We start from the raw sequence: 15,933 nt of genomic DNA, 5'->3' as shown, positions 1-15,933 counted from the left end.
AATTGAGATCGAACAGTGAGGTTGAGAAGTTTAACAGAAGTAGTCGTTGTCAGAGAACGTGAGGCGCGCTGGGGGGAAGCGAGGCGGGTACAATATGAGGGGATAAAGTTGAGGTCTTCAGACGCGATGACAGCGATGACGATAGACCGTGCTTGCCCTCAATCGCAATCATGGAGTGATGCGTAGTGTAGTCCGTCGCAGTACGTACATGGAAGTACGTTAGGCGGCCTGGACCACAACAGCTGTGGCATGCGGAGAACTAGAACTCCAATTAATTGTTAGGGACCGGCAGGCAACCCCCTTGGACATAGTTTCACGGTGTGCTTGGGGTTGCAGGGCCATGGCATATGGGGTTTCTTCTGCCCAGTACCCACTGATTGTGTCTTTCCAGCTGATAGTGGTCCACCTGCATGTGCGGGAAGCTCCAGCAAACCTCAGGTACCATACAGAGTACAGTGCCAGGCCCCTATAGCCTCGGGGCCACTTTAGCGCGAGACATCTGCCCCATCACATGGATGGGACGCCAGTGCGTCGCGCCTGGGCTGACAATTAGTTTGGCGGTATGACGGCTGCCGACCTCTGATGTCCTGCACCACTGCGCATTGCATTCGCATTGGATCCCAAGCTTCTTCCATCGCATCCATCCCAGCACAGTACCGCATATGCTCGCCTGAGCTCGTGGCTCCATACCCAACTCCCATTCTCATCTGTCTTGATTCCACACGTCTCGTCCTCTTCAATGCCCGTTCTTGTGGACTGCTAGCACTGCTTGCGACTGCTGGTTAGCTACGCTTGGCCTCCCCGGCGCCTGTCAAACCACCCTCCCATCCGGTATTAGCTACAAGCGCGAGCCTACGAGACATGGCAGCTCGATAGACAGGGGCAGTTCCAACGTCGATGGCAGGAGTTTCGGTATATCACATCCGACATTTGCGTGTAATATTTGACTGCCACAATGCCTCAAGAAGGGGAGCCGAACCCCACGCCAACGGCAACACCAGCCTTCAATGGGTACTCAACACGAGTCAACATGTCTTTGCCTTACAAACGCTGACCGCCCGTTCATGCAGAGAATTTTTGGCTTATCTCTTAGTCTGTGGTGCTCTGTTAGGTTCCCCGGTTTGCTAAACAATAACAAACTTGATTTGCTAACGCTCCCAAGTGCCGTGTTCTTTCTCCTCTACTTCAACCGCGTCTTCGGATCACTGCTGTCGTGGGGTATACGAACGTACACCTGGCATCGCTACCGCATCTATCTCGACATACAAGCCTTACAAGTCTCCCTCCTCGGTGGGCGCATATTTTTCACTGGCCTACGCTATCACGGCAATAACGAGACCTTCCTCGTTCAACATGGTTACGTCACTTGGCGATACTGGCTGCGCCGCGTGCGCGAGGTGGACATCAAGGCTTCGGCCCAGCAGCAAACGGAACATATGTCTTCGGCTACCAACGGACGACACTCGAACCTGCCCTGTAGAGTGACTATGTCTTTGGTAGGTTTGGAATGGTTCATTTACAATCGAAGCCCAGCCTACGACACTGTTTTAGCTGGGCTGAAGGATTATACAACTGCAGAGAATGTGACGACAGCGTACGAATCGAAAGAAGATGCCGGTTCTCTTCGGAACCGAGGACAGAAGAATTCCGAAAAATCAGGTCAATCTCAAGAAGCTCCTGAAAAGGAGACACCCGGAGCAGCTCTGCTTTCAAGGATCGGAAATACCTTGGGCCGCCGTGGCTCTTCTGCTAGCCAAATCAGCACGCCTTCTGATGCACTGGAAAGCAGTGATGATACTGCTCAGTCGGACTCTGACCTACCGTTTCTATTACAGTTGTTTCCCATCTTTGTTACGTGTCAAAAAGCGGCTGTAGTGATGGGAAACGACAACACTAAGGCCATCTTGATTGTTAAGGCTGATGGGTTATCGGGAGAAATAGACGCCTCAAAAACGTCGACACCGGATCCATATAAACAAATTTTCAAGATCAAATTCCAGCACCCCATCGTAGAGATGAGGGAGAACGACGACTATAAAGAGGATCAAGCCACAAGAGCAGGCCGGGAGAAGCTAGTGGCGCAGGAGCCCAGTCCAACATACAAGACGTCTTTTTTAAGAAGGTATCGACGCCGCGCCTATGGAACGCTGCGAAATCTTGTACCATACTGGCGGAAATCGGTTGAATCGTTCTCGTTAGGTTCTCGAAGCCCGCTTACCACAGCCGTCTCACAAATACCTGGTTCAAATCATTGGCAAGGGTTGGCCCGATACCTGGACGAGGATGAGCAAGATGCTAGGCTTCGATGGGCCGGTGTTGAATACGCTGCAGAAAACACCATCGTGGATAGTCCAGAAGCAACGTTGACGATTTATTGGGACGTCGTAGGCAAGGTGACTGCAGATGCTGCCAAGAGACGATCTAAGGAGACCAACGCGGCAACGTACATCAATGGAGATGAGGCTCCTGCATGGGGAATGATTCTTGCTATCAAGGGCGGAATCGTAAATTATGGTCCATGGGCGGACCGGCAGAGAGCCGACCTTCAGCGTGTCTTCGTACCTAGCTTGTCCAAGGACGCAGTCCCCGCAACACCCCTTCCCGAAGGGGTGTATCGTGTTCCCACGCAATTCAAACTGTATGTCGAGTTAGACGACGAGGTGACGCTCCACATACCGACAAGAGAAGACTCTAAGAACTGGAGATGGAAAGGCAAAGAGCCTCCCATTAAAGCAACTCCACCACAGCAGCAGAAGCGAAAACAAAGAACCCGGGCAAGGAAGGGCAGTAAGACCGACGCTGCGCCTGTCCGCTCGGGAGGATGGCTCGATTTCATTGTGCCCGGCAATGCTACAATATCATTCACTATGGACATGCTTGCGAGCGCATCAGGATACCATATGAAGCTTGACATCGACTTACCCAGCACTGAGCTCGCCACCAGTGTAAACCATGAACTTCTCTGGCGATCAGGAGCCCAGCGCATTTCTTGCGATCTGTCTACCCCCCTCAAGTGGAACTCATTGAGGTCCTGGTACTTTAACATCGTCGCTGATGACTTGGAATTGTTCATGCTCAGAGATCATGTGTTCTTGTTGACCGACCTGGTCGACGACTGGGCTACGGGCCCGCCAGCCGAGTACTTGGTATTCACGCCTTTTAGGTACTACCTCAATCTGGACCTCCGCAAAGTCAAACTCTACCTGAATGCCAATGATGGTAACATTATCAACAATCCTACTGATCTTGACGATAACGCCTACGTTGTTGCGAAGAGTCCGTCTCTCGTGGCCAATGTCTGCATCCCCATCGATAAGTACAGGCCTAGCATGAATGCTGTTTCATTTGCCTTGGGAGCTGAGACCTTTTCCTTATCTCTACACGTTCCACCATGGAATACACAGGCTGCTTTCATAACATCGAAAGAAATTGGCCATGGCGAAAATTTCGAGCTCGATGGAAAATACCATTACAATGCCACAACGTCACCGGCCAACATCGATACCTTGACCCTGAATCTTGGTCTTCAGTCGCCAACAGTAACCTTATACGGCTTCCTGATACGTTATTTTCTAGTCTTGAAAGACAATTATCTTGGCGATTACATCCATTTCAAGACGTTGGATGAGTATCAAGAGCTTCTACGAGCAAAAGAGCTTAATCCTGATGCAGAACTGGCGAACCGGCCGCCTCCTAAGAAGTCCAACGATCTAGATGTTATCCTAAGTGTGAAGGTGGACGACCCTCGTATCTTATTGCCTGCCAATCTGTACTCTAGCCAACGGCATATTCAAATCGAAACTGCCGGACTCTCGTTGGATCTCCGCTTCACCAACTATTACATGGATTTGCAAGTCAACCTTAACCCCTTAAATCTGTCTCTCGGCAAGGCAGCATCTGGCTTGGAAACGCCAGTCAGCGCAGTTTCAAGTACGCAAATGTTTATCGACGGCGTCACTGTTTATGGCCATCGTCTCTTTGGCCTTCCTCCAACTGAACCGACATACCTCTGCAATTGGGATATTTCAGTGGGCACAGTTTCAGGCGAATGTTCAACTGACTTCCTGACTGCTTTGGTAAGTGGAGGGAAAGCTTTCGCATTTGAATTTGATGATGACGAGAACGCCCTGATACCATTGTCGTCTATCATCGTGTATGATGTCACCTTCCTCAGGGTTGCGGTACAGGCTGTCCGAGTTTGGTGTCATGTGGAGGAAGTGGCTTTCCTCTTTTCAACTGGCTCGCTCGACGTGAAGTTCAATGATTGGGCTCGGACACATTATTCCAGGCGTGCAGACATTAAAATCCCCGACCTCCAAGTTTCTTGTGTCAACTCGGAATCTGCTATGAGACACAAGTGGAAGCCTCAGTACGGTGTTGAAACGGATGCTTTTCTTCAAGCTTCCATCCGCGTGGCAATAATCGGGAGAAAATTTCACTTTTCTGAAGAGCGCAAGCTGCAGCAGGAACTTATCCGTCGCGAGGATCAACGGACGGGCCGCACCGACTTTCTCCTTCTACCTGGTATCTTGGAAGATATGCTTCCAGATCAGCTTGATCCGCCTGCACAGGGGGCTCCGCCAATCCCTCATCCGACAACCATAGACGGTGTTAATGGTGACCAGAAGTCTATGGACAGCAGATCAACGTTTAGCGGTAACCGGCGCTTACGCCACAAGAGTTCTTTTTTATCCACCACCACTACCTCCAGTAGCAGTAGTGTGGTGAGACCCAGAAGCTCTGTTAGGTCACGCGCAAAGTCAAGACAGTCAGATCTTCTCTACCCCGACAGCCTTGAAGCTACTGTGAAACGACAGTCACAGCACCAGCGGGACATATCGACGTCTACTGGACGTCATTCTGCATTCTACAGTGCTGTTGGAGACTTCCATCGAGATGCGAACCACCATTCGTCCGTGGCCTTTTCCAGCCAATTCTTCACCCCGCCATTCCATCTTGAAGGCATTCGACCGGATACATCAGAAACTGTCGTGCAAAGCGTAGAGGAGCCAGATGAGGATTCTGCTTTTGGCTTTCCAAGTGTCAAGCTGGATGATTTTGATCCAGAATCGTTGGCAGATGATCGTGCCCATAACAGTATCATTGTCGAATTACCTTCTGGAATCACTTTGTTCCTGAACCCCTCCGCCGTTCGACATACATCTTTGCTTATTGCAGCACTGCAGCCGAGTGAACCAGAAAACATTCTTGACAGTCTGCAAATCGCTTCAATGACCGATATCTTTGACCATCAAAAGAAGAAGAAAGTGGCTGGTGAGATCACCGACGTGCTGCTCAGAGTTCCGAAAGCCAGCATTCGCTTTTTGAATTCTTCTTCTGTTGATCGCCTCAATCCTGGGGGAGAGGAACAGGATCAATATGATGTGGCATTATCGAAATTGTCACTTTGCCTCCGGTCAACCGAAGCCTGGGAAAACCCGGAAGAGCCAGTCAAATGCAACAAAAGAACATCCGTCCAACTGAAACTTGGTTCTGCCGAGGCATCGGCGTCAGAACGACTTTCAGGTGCAGAGGAGAATCAAGCCGCGTTCATGGCCCAAATCGAGCGTGTCATGGTATCGCTGGGTTCAAAAGATGTCACTTACATTGACGCCGATATTGGCAGCATCAAGAGCAGTACGGCGTCTGAAAAAATTGAGTATCTTGCATCACTTATTCATAGGACCGGCGTTGTTGCAACGGAACTGGGAGAACTACTGGGGCAGACCATGTCTCGACACGAAGACCGGATCAAGCACTTCGTTTTCAATCTCATGACAGACGGACATCCTGTTGGCGACCCTTCGTTCTTGACACGACCGTCAGCAGTCTTGCGATCCGCGTCAGAACATCTGCGAACTTTTGACTCGTGGAAAATGGTTTCTAGACTTCGCCAAATATGGACGAGAATGCCAGCAAGTTTCAGAGACAGTCTACAGGTCAACTGCATATCTGGAGCGGTTTCTCCACCTGATGATGCTCTTCAAAGAGTCTTGGATTCATTTCAACGATGGCGCAGCTGGGATCTTTATAACGTGGCGGGTTCTGAACTGATCAAGAACGTCTTCGGCGCAGCCAACAGCGATGGCAGCCTGGACACACCTGACTTGCCCATTCTAGCTGCACTCCGATTAAGTGATGTTCAACTTCTTTTGGATCCCGGCCCCAAGGAAAACAGAATCATATTCGCTGATTTGACCATAAGACTCGAAAAGAAGAGCGCGGGGTCTTCAGAACCGCCCGATGATGCGAATGCAGAACCAAAAAACATGACTGTATTGAATGTCTATTGCGGAGAAGCTGCGATCATGCTCAATTGGGAACTTTGTGAGCTTGCGGAAGACGTTTTGCGACTCTACAACAAATCTAAGCGGGGAACAAAACCTCGGCAAGTATCTAAGAAGGAAAGCGCACCACCTGACAAATCGAAGCCTCAGGACGCCTTTCACGTCGTATTTGCCGTTGGACGAGGATCGATTGAAGTCGACACAATCAACCTTAGTGCAACCTCTCTGGGCCATAATCTGAAAGCGTCCTGTTTACTTGATGGATACGAAAAGACTGGCTCATCTGTCAATTTCATTTTGAGCTGCGATGCCGTGACATCTCGACTTCACCATCGGTCCGAACTCCTGGGGATATTCCAGCTGAGAGATCCAAGCGTTTTCGTTTCTCACGAGCTTCTTGAAACAGACACCACTTCTTGCCACACAATCAAATCAACGGCCAGCAGTCGCGCACTAACATTTGCTGTGAAGCAGGACCCTCTCTTTCTGGTGGAGGTTGTCGACTATTTGGTTAAAGATGAATTGACGCAAATTCATAAGCTTCAGAAACAGCTGCCAGATTCTCCAGCTCCGCGAAGAGACAGCATCAAAATAGCTGAGCGACTCTCCTCATTTCGGGTCAATGTTGCGATGTTTCTGGACGAGTACCTCATCAGTATACCGCTCCTCCAGTCAATGACGTACAACATATCAGGTGTTGTGGCACGAGCAGCAGTGGCGGCCAACTTTGGAAAGGAGCTCATTTTTGACTTTGACGTAAAAGAAAATTCGCACGAGATCCGAATGGATGTCAGAAATCAACCGCGCAGCATATCTCTCCTGCGTATTCCGCCCACAAATGGTCGTATTGTCAGCCACATAGGCCAAGGAGAACATTCGATATCTGTTTTTGGCTCCGTAGAACTAGTGCAACTCGATGCTTCTGCAGTTTATAGCTTACTACGGGCTTTAAACCGACCGCAGATCTCAAGTGCCATTACTGAGTTACAGGAAGGTACAAAGGCCATTCAAGGTCATATAAATGACATGTTCGGCAATGTTCCAGCTCCAGCTCCTCAAGAGACGTCACCGCCGCCGCAGACATCAAACCTGGTGTACACGGTTCATCTTACTTTGGCTGGTATTGAAGTCTTCGGAAAGACGCCGCTTGTATCAGAAAAGGATCCCACAGCATGCCTGTCGTTCGCCTTGGACCGAGTACACCTGGAAGTTGCTAATCGCCATGAATCTCATGGCCCCATTTTGGCCCAGCCAGAGCTGCATGTCAACCTTCGCCAGATCTTGATCGACGTACAAAAGGGCAGAGACAATGCAATGAGATCTTGTGGTAGCCTTGCCTTGGGGGCTCTCATTTCGGCGAACACACGACCCACTGAAGGCGGCAAAGAAGAAAGATCGTTCACTTTCAGAAGTGATGGACTGGCAATAAACCTATCGCCAGAGACTGTTTCAACTGTTGTTGCCGCACTGGGATATATGGGAGACAAGATCAAGGATCTTGATACGTCACGTGAACTCGAATACCTTCGCAAGATTCGGCAAACAAGGCCCAAAATCGCGATCAATGATCAGGAAGAAGTGGAAGAACCGGACATTATCGACTCATTCCTCTCAACTATCGTCTATCGGTTTGAAGTGCGCGATACTCAGATATGCTGGCTTGTCAGCGATCCATCAGACGACCTGAGACCCCTTGCAGAAAGCAAGGAAGACTTGATCTTATCAGTCCAACTAATCAGCTTTGGGACACGCCAGACGAAGTCTGCTAGGCTCACTATTGAGAACTTTCAACTACAGATGGTTCCTCCAGGTCAAGACAAGAACCTCAGATCCCTTCACTCGGCCCTGCTTCCCGAAATCGTCTTCAACATTGCCTATGTATCCAACCCGAACACACGCCGTTTAGCATTCCAAGCTGTTGGCAAGTCTTTGGACCTTCGGTTGACGTCAGGTTTTATTATCCCTGCGGCTATATTGAATGATTCCATTGGGCTTTCAATCAAAAATGTGCAGAGGGCATCGCAGAATTGGAGCACCGGAGCTGCCCCAGCAAAGGTCGACAAGGTCGAGAAGGTAGAAGAACCAGCTCCTGCGAGACGGAGCATCCTAGGTACTAAGCGTCTTGAGTCTCTTCTTGTGGACGCTGACTTCTCTGGTGCCGTCGTCTATGTTTCCGGCAAAAAAACAACAGACGGTCTTCGCGGAAGCTCCAAACCCGGTAGACCATCATTGGCAGGCAAATATGGTCAGTTCAGCACGGATGACTCGGGCAGCAGCAGCACCGTTCTGAGAAGTCCTGGCCTAGCGTGGAAATTTGAATACCGAGACAATGGCCACGAAGACCCTTCACTTTATGGCGAGATCAAAATCGATGCATCAAGCAATATCTTATACCCATCAGTCGTACCACTTATCATGGACATGACGGCAAGCGTTAAAGAGGTTGTCGGCAAAGACACAGATGCTCCTGCAGTTCAGACGCCAGAGGCGGCTAGACCCAAACCTGGCAATGAGGATAATATTCTCACTGCGGATCCAAACGCAGTCATCGGGCGTCTGAAGCTGAATCTTGGTCTTCGAATTTGCCGACAAGAGTTTTCTCTCAGCTGTCAGCCCATTGCCCGCGTTGCCGCGACAACTTGTTTTGACGATATATACTTCACCGTCAATACCGTTCGCTCCGTGGAGCAAGGCAATTTCTTCTCGATTTCTGGTGCCTTCTCTAAGCTACAGGCATCTGTACAGCATGTGTATTCTCGAGAGTCAACAGGTAGCTTCGACGTCGATTCAATTGTTCTCTCTTTAATGAACAGTAAGCACGTTAGTGGGACTAGTGGTGTATCGGCCATTTTGAAAGTCAGTCCGATGAACGTGTCGATCAACGCCAAACAACTTCAAGACTTCTTGCTTTTCCGTGAGATTTGGTATCCGAATGAACTTCGAAATACAACTACGGCGCCTGTTGCCAAGCTATCGACAGAAACATCGCAAGGTCACTTAGTCCAGAGATATCAGCAGGTGGCCGCAACAGCAGCTTTCCCCTGGACAGCGACAATTTCTATTGCCTCACTGGATGTTGGTGTGGATATGGGTCAAGCCATTGGAAAGTCGAATTTTGCAATCAAAGAGTTCTGGGTTTCGTCAAAGAAGACCTCAGACTGGGAGCAGAACCTTTGCCTTGGATTCGAAAGGATAGGCATCGACTGCACTGGCAGGCTAAGCGGCTTCATTGCTCTCCAGAAGTTCCAGCTTCGAACCTCAATTCAGTGGCCAGAGCGAGAACAGGCACTAAACGAAACGCCAATGGTGCAGGCGTCAGTTGGGTTTAGTCAATTTCGAGTAAAGGCAGCCTTCGACTACCAGGCCTTCCTCGTTGCCGACATTACTTCTTTACAGCTTCTCATGTACAACGTCCGCCGAAGTTTGGAGGGCAGTGGAGATAGGCTCGTGGCCATTTTTGACGGAGACGCAGTGCAAGTGTATGGTACCACGACATCTGCAGCTCAAGCTGTCGCTCTATACCAAGCGGTGCAAAAGCTCATCCAGGAAAGACGAGCCAATTTCGAGATGTCGCTGCAAGAGATCGAAAAGTTTATGAGGAGGCGATCATATGGGAGCTCCGCAGTTTCTCCTCATTTGTCCAGCGTGCCCAAATTTCGAGAGGAAGATACGCTGTCAAAGTCGCCGATCTCGCTCGACACAGATGTTGTGGTGACACTCAAAGCACTGAACCTTGGCGTTTTCCCGAGTACATTCTCCGACCATCAAGTATTCAAGATGGAGGCTCTTGATGCCGAAGCAAGATTTGCGGCTAGTATCGAGCATCGACGCATTCATAGCATTTTAGGACTTACTCTTGGCCAGCTGAGAATCGGACTCGCAGGCGTAAGAAACATTGAAGCGCCAAAAACTCTGAGCGAAATATCCGTGGAAGACGTAGTCGAGAGAGCAACAGGCTCGCGTGGCGGGACTATTCTCAAGGTGCCCAAGGTGGGGGCGGTCATGCAAACATGGCAAACACCCAACCGCAACAGGATCGAGTACATTTTCAAAAGCGCGTTTGAAGGCAAGGTTGAAGTGGGATGGAACTACTCACGCATCAGCTATATTCGCGGGATGTGGGCCAACCACACAAAATCGCTACAGCAGACTTGGGGCAAAGAGCTCCCACTCACGGCCATCAAGGTGACCGGTGTGCCGGATACAGAGGAGCAGCAGGCAGGAGGGACGTCACAACAAAAGATCACGGCCGAAGTCAACGTCCCGCAGTCCAAATACGACTATGTGGCGCTTGAGCCGCCCATCATCGAAACGCCCCAACTGAGGGACATGGGAGAAGCTACGCCACCACTAGAATGGATTGGTCTTCACCGAGATCGACTTCCGAATTTGACGCACCAGATTGTCATAGTAGCTCTTCTGGAGCTGGCTGGCGAGGTAGAGGACGCTTACTCCAAGATATTGGGGTCATGATGAAAGCAGACCGCTGTTGACTCACTCGGTGTACATCAGCATTTTTGGGGGACAGAGGAATGGATTGGGCTCGGCGTTTAGGGAGTTAGGGACGGGATTCAAGGCCAGCATTGAATGGGTATGCGAAACCAAGGATAAGCACCCGGGGTGTACTCTGTACTTTACCCATGGAAAGCCGGATACAAGCGACCGAGAATGGTCTATTAAAATTAGTAATCAACTTAATGATCCGCATCAAGTAAAGCCCAGATGGGATCCCTCCGTTAGTATGAGAGGGTTCTTCGGTGTGCTCGCCGGTGTGACAGGATGTTTACTCAGACCAAAGCTAGCAGATAGGGTGAATCAGCTTGCCGGGGCTCGTTGAAGAAGCTTTGAAGTGCAGGTGGCAGGTGGCCCAAATTTCAAACAGTTTGGAATGCGAAGCCGATGACTCGAAAGTATGCACGGCGTGACGAAAGTGGACACCGCAATGAATGAATGGAACGGAGATTATGGTCCTCTGGTTGCTCGGGTGGTGAAGTAGGTCTGGTAAACATCAAGCTTGTTGTTGTACTGGTCCAAGCTCTGGGCTCTTGCACCCCGTGCCGGATAATTGCTGTCAAGGGCAGTTGGGCAGAGTTGCAGATGATTATCCGGTCCTCGTCGTCACAGTCGTCATTGGACCACCAGGAGGGGCCCAAATCCAAGGAGGGGGAACACGTCGTTGATCGCACAAAATGGGGCGGGGCGGGGGGCTTGGAGCTGGATTCACACAGTACGCCACACAAAGAGGGACACAGCTTCCTAGTAGAAAATCAGATCACTGGTAATCTGTAGTTCAGCGCAGCAATCCAAGCAGCGATATAATGCTTTGATGCAAAAATGATTTTGAGCATGGTCTAAATCAAACAAGCCTTGTATCAAATATGCGCCTGGATGACCGTGGTAATGAGGGAACCCCCGCCGGATGAGCAATGGCCATGTTAGTTGAGACACTGAAGTCTGGTGCGAGGGGGCCAGGGTTGTTGCCCTTTCCTCTCGCATAAACTCATCCGAGGGGAAGGCTACCCCTCCGCCACAGAGCTGTGAGTGGTTGCTGGTGTGTGCGAGTGTGCGTGCGTCTGTGTGTATTTGTGTGTGGGAGAATGAGAAAGTGAGGAAGACAGTGGGAGTGGGAGTGGGAGTGTGGGAGAGGGTACATAGGTAGGTACAGTATCAACTGGGGGTACCTAGGTCGACAGCGGCTGACCAGACGGGAAGGCAGTCAGAGAGGAGAGAGAGAGTGTGTGTGTGTGTGGAAGTATGAGTGCTACGGGCAAGTGGCCTGGTGCTGGTACGGTGCAGCAGAGGTGGCGCCACTGGCGATAGGCACATTCACTGGGTGGTTTGAATGGTCAAGTGGGCAGGTGCGATCGAGGTGGTGTCCACTCCACCCACTGTATCCCCCTCCCCTCCAGGGCTGGGTGCTTTTGCAGTTGCTGTGGTTGGAGAGAAAAAAACAGGAAGTGGCGGGGTTTTTTTCACTCTGCTGCCCCACCTACCCATTTTTCTCACCCGGCCAGTCACTAACTTTTTTTTTTTCCCTCGGGGCAACGTCTGTCACAACCCAGAAGAGCCTGCACCACTTCCTTTTTTTTCTTCTCTTCCTCTCCTCCCCATCCCGCCCTTCCCATCATCTCCCAGTGACGATAAAAGAAGTGGCAGAGGAGCTCAAGTTCCCCTGTCGTTCCTGGAACCGTCGCCTTTTCAACCTTCGGCATCTCACAAGCTTCATCTGCTTGCCTATTTTCTCTCAGTAGAAAAAGGACTCAGCACTCTGTGAGCGCGGGGCAGATTCTTCAACCCCGCTTCGACCAACTTCAACCTTACACATACCAATTTTTGAAGAGCTCACCGAGCCACCGCCGTCAAAATGGTTAAGTAAGTTCATCCTGCTAGTCACTTCCATCATCTACGACGGCTTCTCAGTGTGTCCATCACCTTATGATGGACAATTGCGTCGTTTGATGTTTTTCTCCCCCATGTCTTGGCGCAAGAGGGGGATGGCGCTGGGCAGCGACAGCTTCAGCTTCAGCTTTGCTGAGCAAAACCGCCTTACCCCGCCCCTCACCACCTTCGGAGATAAGCATCCCATCAATTCAGGTACTTCAGTTTGCTGACCATGGCATCGCAACAACAGCTTCACGATCGAGGAGATCCGGGCGCTTATGGACAAGCCTACCAACGTCCGTAACATGTCCGTTATTGCCCACGTCGACCACGGAAAGTCTACCCTTACCGACTCCCTTCTGTCCAAGGCTGGTATCATCTCCACCGCCAAGGCCGGAGACGCAAGAGCAACGGATACGCGTGCAGACGAACAGGAGCGTGGTATTACCATCAAGTCTACTGCCATCTCCCTGTACCACGGTGTCGACCCCGACGACGTCAAGGACATCGTCGGCCAGAAGACCGATGGCACCGACTTCTTGATCAACCTGATCGACTCCCCCGGTCACGTTGATTTCTCTTCTGAGGTTACTGCTGCCCTCCGTGTCACTGACGGTGCTCTCGTCGTCGTCGACACCGTCGAGGGTGTTTGCGTTCAGACCGAGACTGTCCTGCGTCAGGCTCTTGGTGAGCGCATCAAGCCCGTCGTCATTATCAACAAGGTCGACCGTGCTCTTCTCGAGCTTCAGGTCTCCAAGGAGGACCTGTACCAGTCCTTCTCCCGTACCATCGAGTCCGTTAACGTCATCATCTCCACCTACTTCGACAAGTCCCTTGGTGATGTCCAGGTTTACCCCTACAAGGGTACCATTGCCTTCGGTTCCGGTCTTCACGGCTGGGCTTTCACCGTCCGCCAGTTCGCCGTTCGCTACGCCAAGAAGTTCGGTGTTGACCGCAACAAGATGATGGAGCGTCTCTGGGTATGTCTTTCCTCTCACACATCAGCCTCTCCCTTGCGCATTCAGTAGCTAATATGGACATTAGGGTGACAACTACTTCAACCCCCACACCAAGAAGTGGACTACCAAGAGCAGCCACGAGGGCAAGCCCCTTGAGCGTGCCTTCAACCAGTTCATCTTGGACCCCATCTTCAAGATCTTCTCCGCTGTCATGAACTTCAAGAAGGACGAGGTCAACACCCTCCTCGAGAAGCTTAACCTCAAGCTCGCCAACGAGGACAAGGACAAGGAGGGCAAGCAGCTCCTCAAGGCTGTCATGCGCACTTTCCTGCCCGCCGCTGACGCTCTTCTGGAGATGATGATTCTCCACCTTCCTTCCCCCGTCACTGCTCAGAAGTACCGTGCCGAGACTCTGTACGAGGGTCCCTCCGACGACGAGGCTGCTATTGCCATCCGTGACTGTGACCCCAAGGGCCCTCTCATGCTTTACGTCTCCAAGATGGTTCCCACCTCTGACAAGGGTCGCTTCTACGCCTTCGGTCGTGTCTTCGCCGGTACCGTCCGCTCCGGTCTCAAGGTCCGCATCCAGGGCCCCAACTACGTCCCCGGCAAGAAGGAGGACTTGTTCATCAAGGCCATCCAGCGTACCGTTCTGATGATGGGTGGCAAGGTCGAGGCCATCGACGACATGCCCGCCGGTAACATTGTCGGTCTGGTTGGTATTGATCAGTTCCTGCTCAAGTCTGGTACCCTCACCACCAGCGACACCGCCCACAACCTCAAGGTCATGAAGTTCTCCGTCTCCCCCGTCGTTCAGCGCTCCGTTCAGGTCAAGAACGCCCAGGATCTTCCCAAGCTTGTCGAGGGTCTCAAGCGTCTCTCCAAGTCTGACCCTTGCGTTCTTACCTACACTTCCGAGTCTGGTGAGCACGTCGTTGCCGGTGCCGGTGAGCTTCACCTTGAGATTTGCTTGAACGATCTCGAGAACGACCACGCCGGTGTTCCTCTCATCATCTCCGACCCCGTCGTCCAGTACCGTGAGACTGTTGCTGGCAAGTCCAGCATCACTGCTCTGTCCAAGTCTCCCAACAAGCACAACCGTCTCTACATGGTCGCCGAGCCCATTGACGAGGAGCTCTCCAAGGAGATCGAGGCTGGCAAGATCGGCCCCCGTGACGATTTCAAGGCCCGTGCCCGTATCCTCGCTGACGACTTCGGCTGGGATGTCACTGATGCCCGTAAGATCTGGACTTTCGGTCCCGACACCACTGGTGCCAACTTGCTCGTTGACCAGACCAAGGCCGTTCAGTACCTCAACGAAATCAAGGACTCCGTCGTCTCTGGTTTCCAGTGGGCCACCCGTGAGGGTCCCGTTGCTGAGGAGCCCATGCGCTCTATCCGCTTCAACATCATGGATGTCACCCTTCACGCTGATGCCATCCACCGTGGTGGTGGTCAGATCATCCCCACTGCTCGTCGTGTCCTGTACGCTGCCGCTCTGCTTGCCGAGCCTGCTCTCCTCGAGCCCGTCTTCTTGGTCGAAATCCAGGTTCCCGAGCAGGCCATGGGTGGTGTCTACGGTGTCCTTACCCGCAGACGTGGTCACGTCTTCAACGAGGAGCAGCGCCCCGGTACTCCTCTCTTCACCATCAAGGCCTACCTGCCCGTCATGGAGTCTTTCGGCTTCAACGGTGACCTGCGCCAGGCCACTTCCGGACAGGCCTTCCCCCAGTCCGTCTTCGACCACTGGCAGGTTCTGCCCGGTGGCTCTCCCCTCGACGCTACCTCCAAGGTCGGCCAGGTCGTCCAGGAGATGCGTAAGCGCAAGGGTCTCAAGGTTGAGGTTCCGGGTGTTGACAACGTGAGTTTTTTCTCCTTTCACATGTTATTGACGGTGATGCTAACTATTTTCAGTACTACGACAAGCTGTAAACGCCTTTCCCATGGGTTAATAGAAAATGGCGTTGTGCTTTTTTGGGCACATTTGATGAACTGGGTTTGGTGGATGATATCAAAAATTAAAGAGCCCTGTTCTTTCCATAGCTTTCGCGTAGTCTCGGAATGAAGACAAGTTCAATATGTACATGTTCACTGCAGTACCTGTGATGTTTATTGGTCCATGTTTTGGTAGCCGGGAAGGCCAGATGCAATGATCGTTGGCAAAAAGCACAGCAGATTGTCGAACTCTCTTGCGTACTCTTGGTGAAAGGGCGCTCCAGTTGACGCTTACTTTCCTCGTGACTGCCGTACCCGCTGATCCCACTTAGGTTTAGTGTGGGTCCATGCTAGCGAGGCGCAAATAAAAG

General features: G+C 51.5%; 2 protein-coding genes across 2 annotated transcripts; both read left to right on the top strand.

Moving 5' to 3' along the window:
- Positions 1 to 955: 955 nt before the first annotated feature.
- On the top strand, positions 956 to 10,760 carry CTRU02_212071 (fermentation associated protein; the record flags this gene model as incomplete). The annotated part of the gene is made up of 3 exons (XM_036725100.1): positions 956 to 1,011; positions 1,071 to 1,106; positions 1,163 to 10,760. The coding sequence occupies 3 exons, from the start codon at positions 956 to 958 to the stop codon at positions 10,758 to 10,760; spliced, it is 9,690 nt and encodes a 3,229-aa protein (XP_036583265.1).
- A 1,891-nt stretch (positions 10,761 to 12,651) lies between these two features.
- On the top strand, positions 12,652 to 15,559 carry CTRU02_212070 (elongation factor 2; the record flags this gene model as incomplete). Its single annotated transcript, XM_070205773.1, has 4 exons — positions 12,652 to 12,659; positions 12,919 to 13,648; positions 13,713 to 15,488; positions 15,542 to 15,559. The coding sequence occupies 4 exons, from the start codon at positions 12,652 to 12,654 to the stop codon at positions 15,557 to 15,559; spliced, it is 2,532 nt and encodes an 843-aa protein (XP_070060586.1).
- Between the last annotated feature and the right edge of the window lie 374 nt (positions 15,560 to 15,933).

Source organism: Colletotrichum truncatum (genome assembly GCF_014235925.2).
Source record: "Colletotrichum truncatum strain CMES1059 chromosome Unknown Contig_0008, whole genome shotgun sequence".
NCBI classification, from domain to species: domain Eukaryota; kingdom Fungi; phylum Ascomycota; class Sordariomycetes; order Glomerellales; family Glomerellaceae; genus Colletotrichum; species Colletotrichum truncatum.
This window is presented reverse-complemented; position numbering and strand designations above follow the sequence as displayed.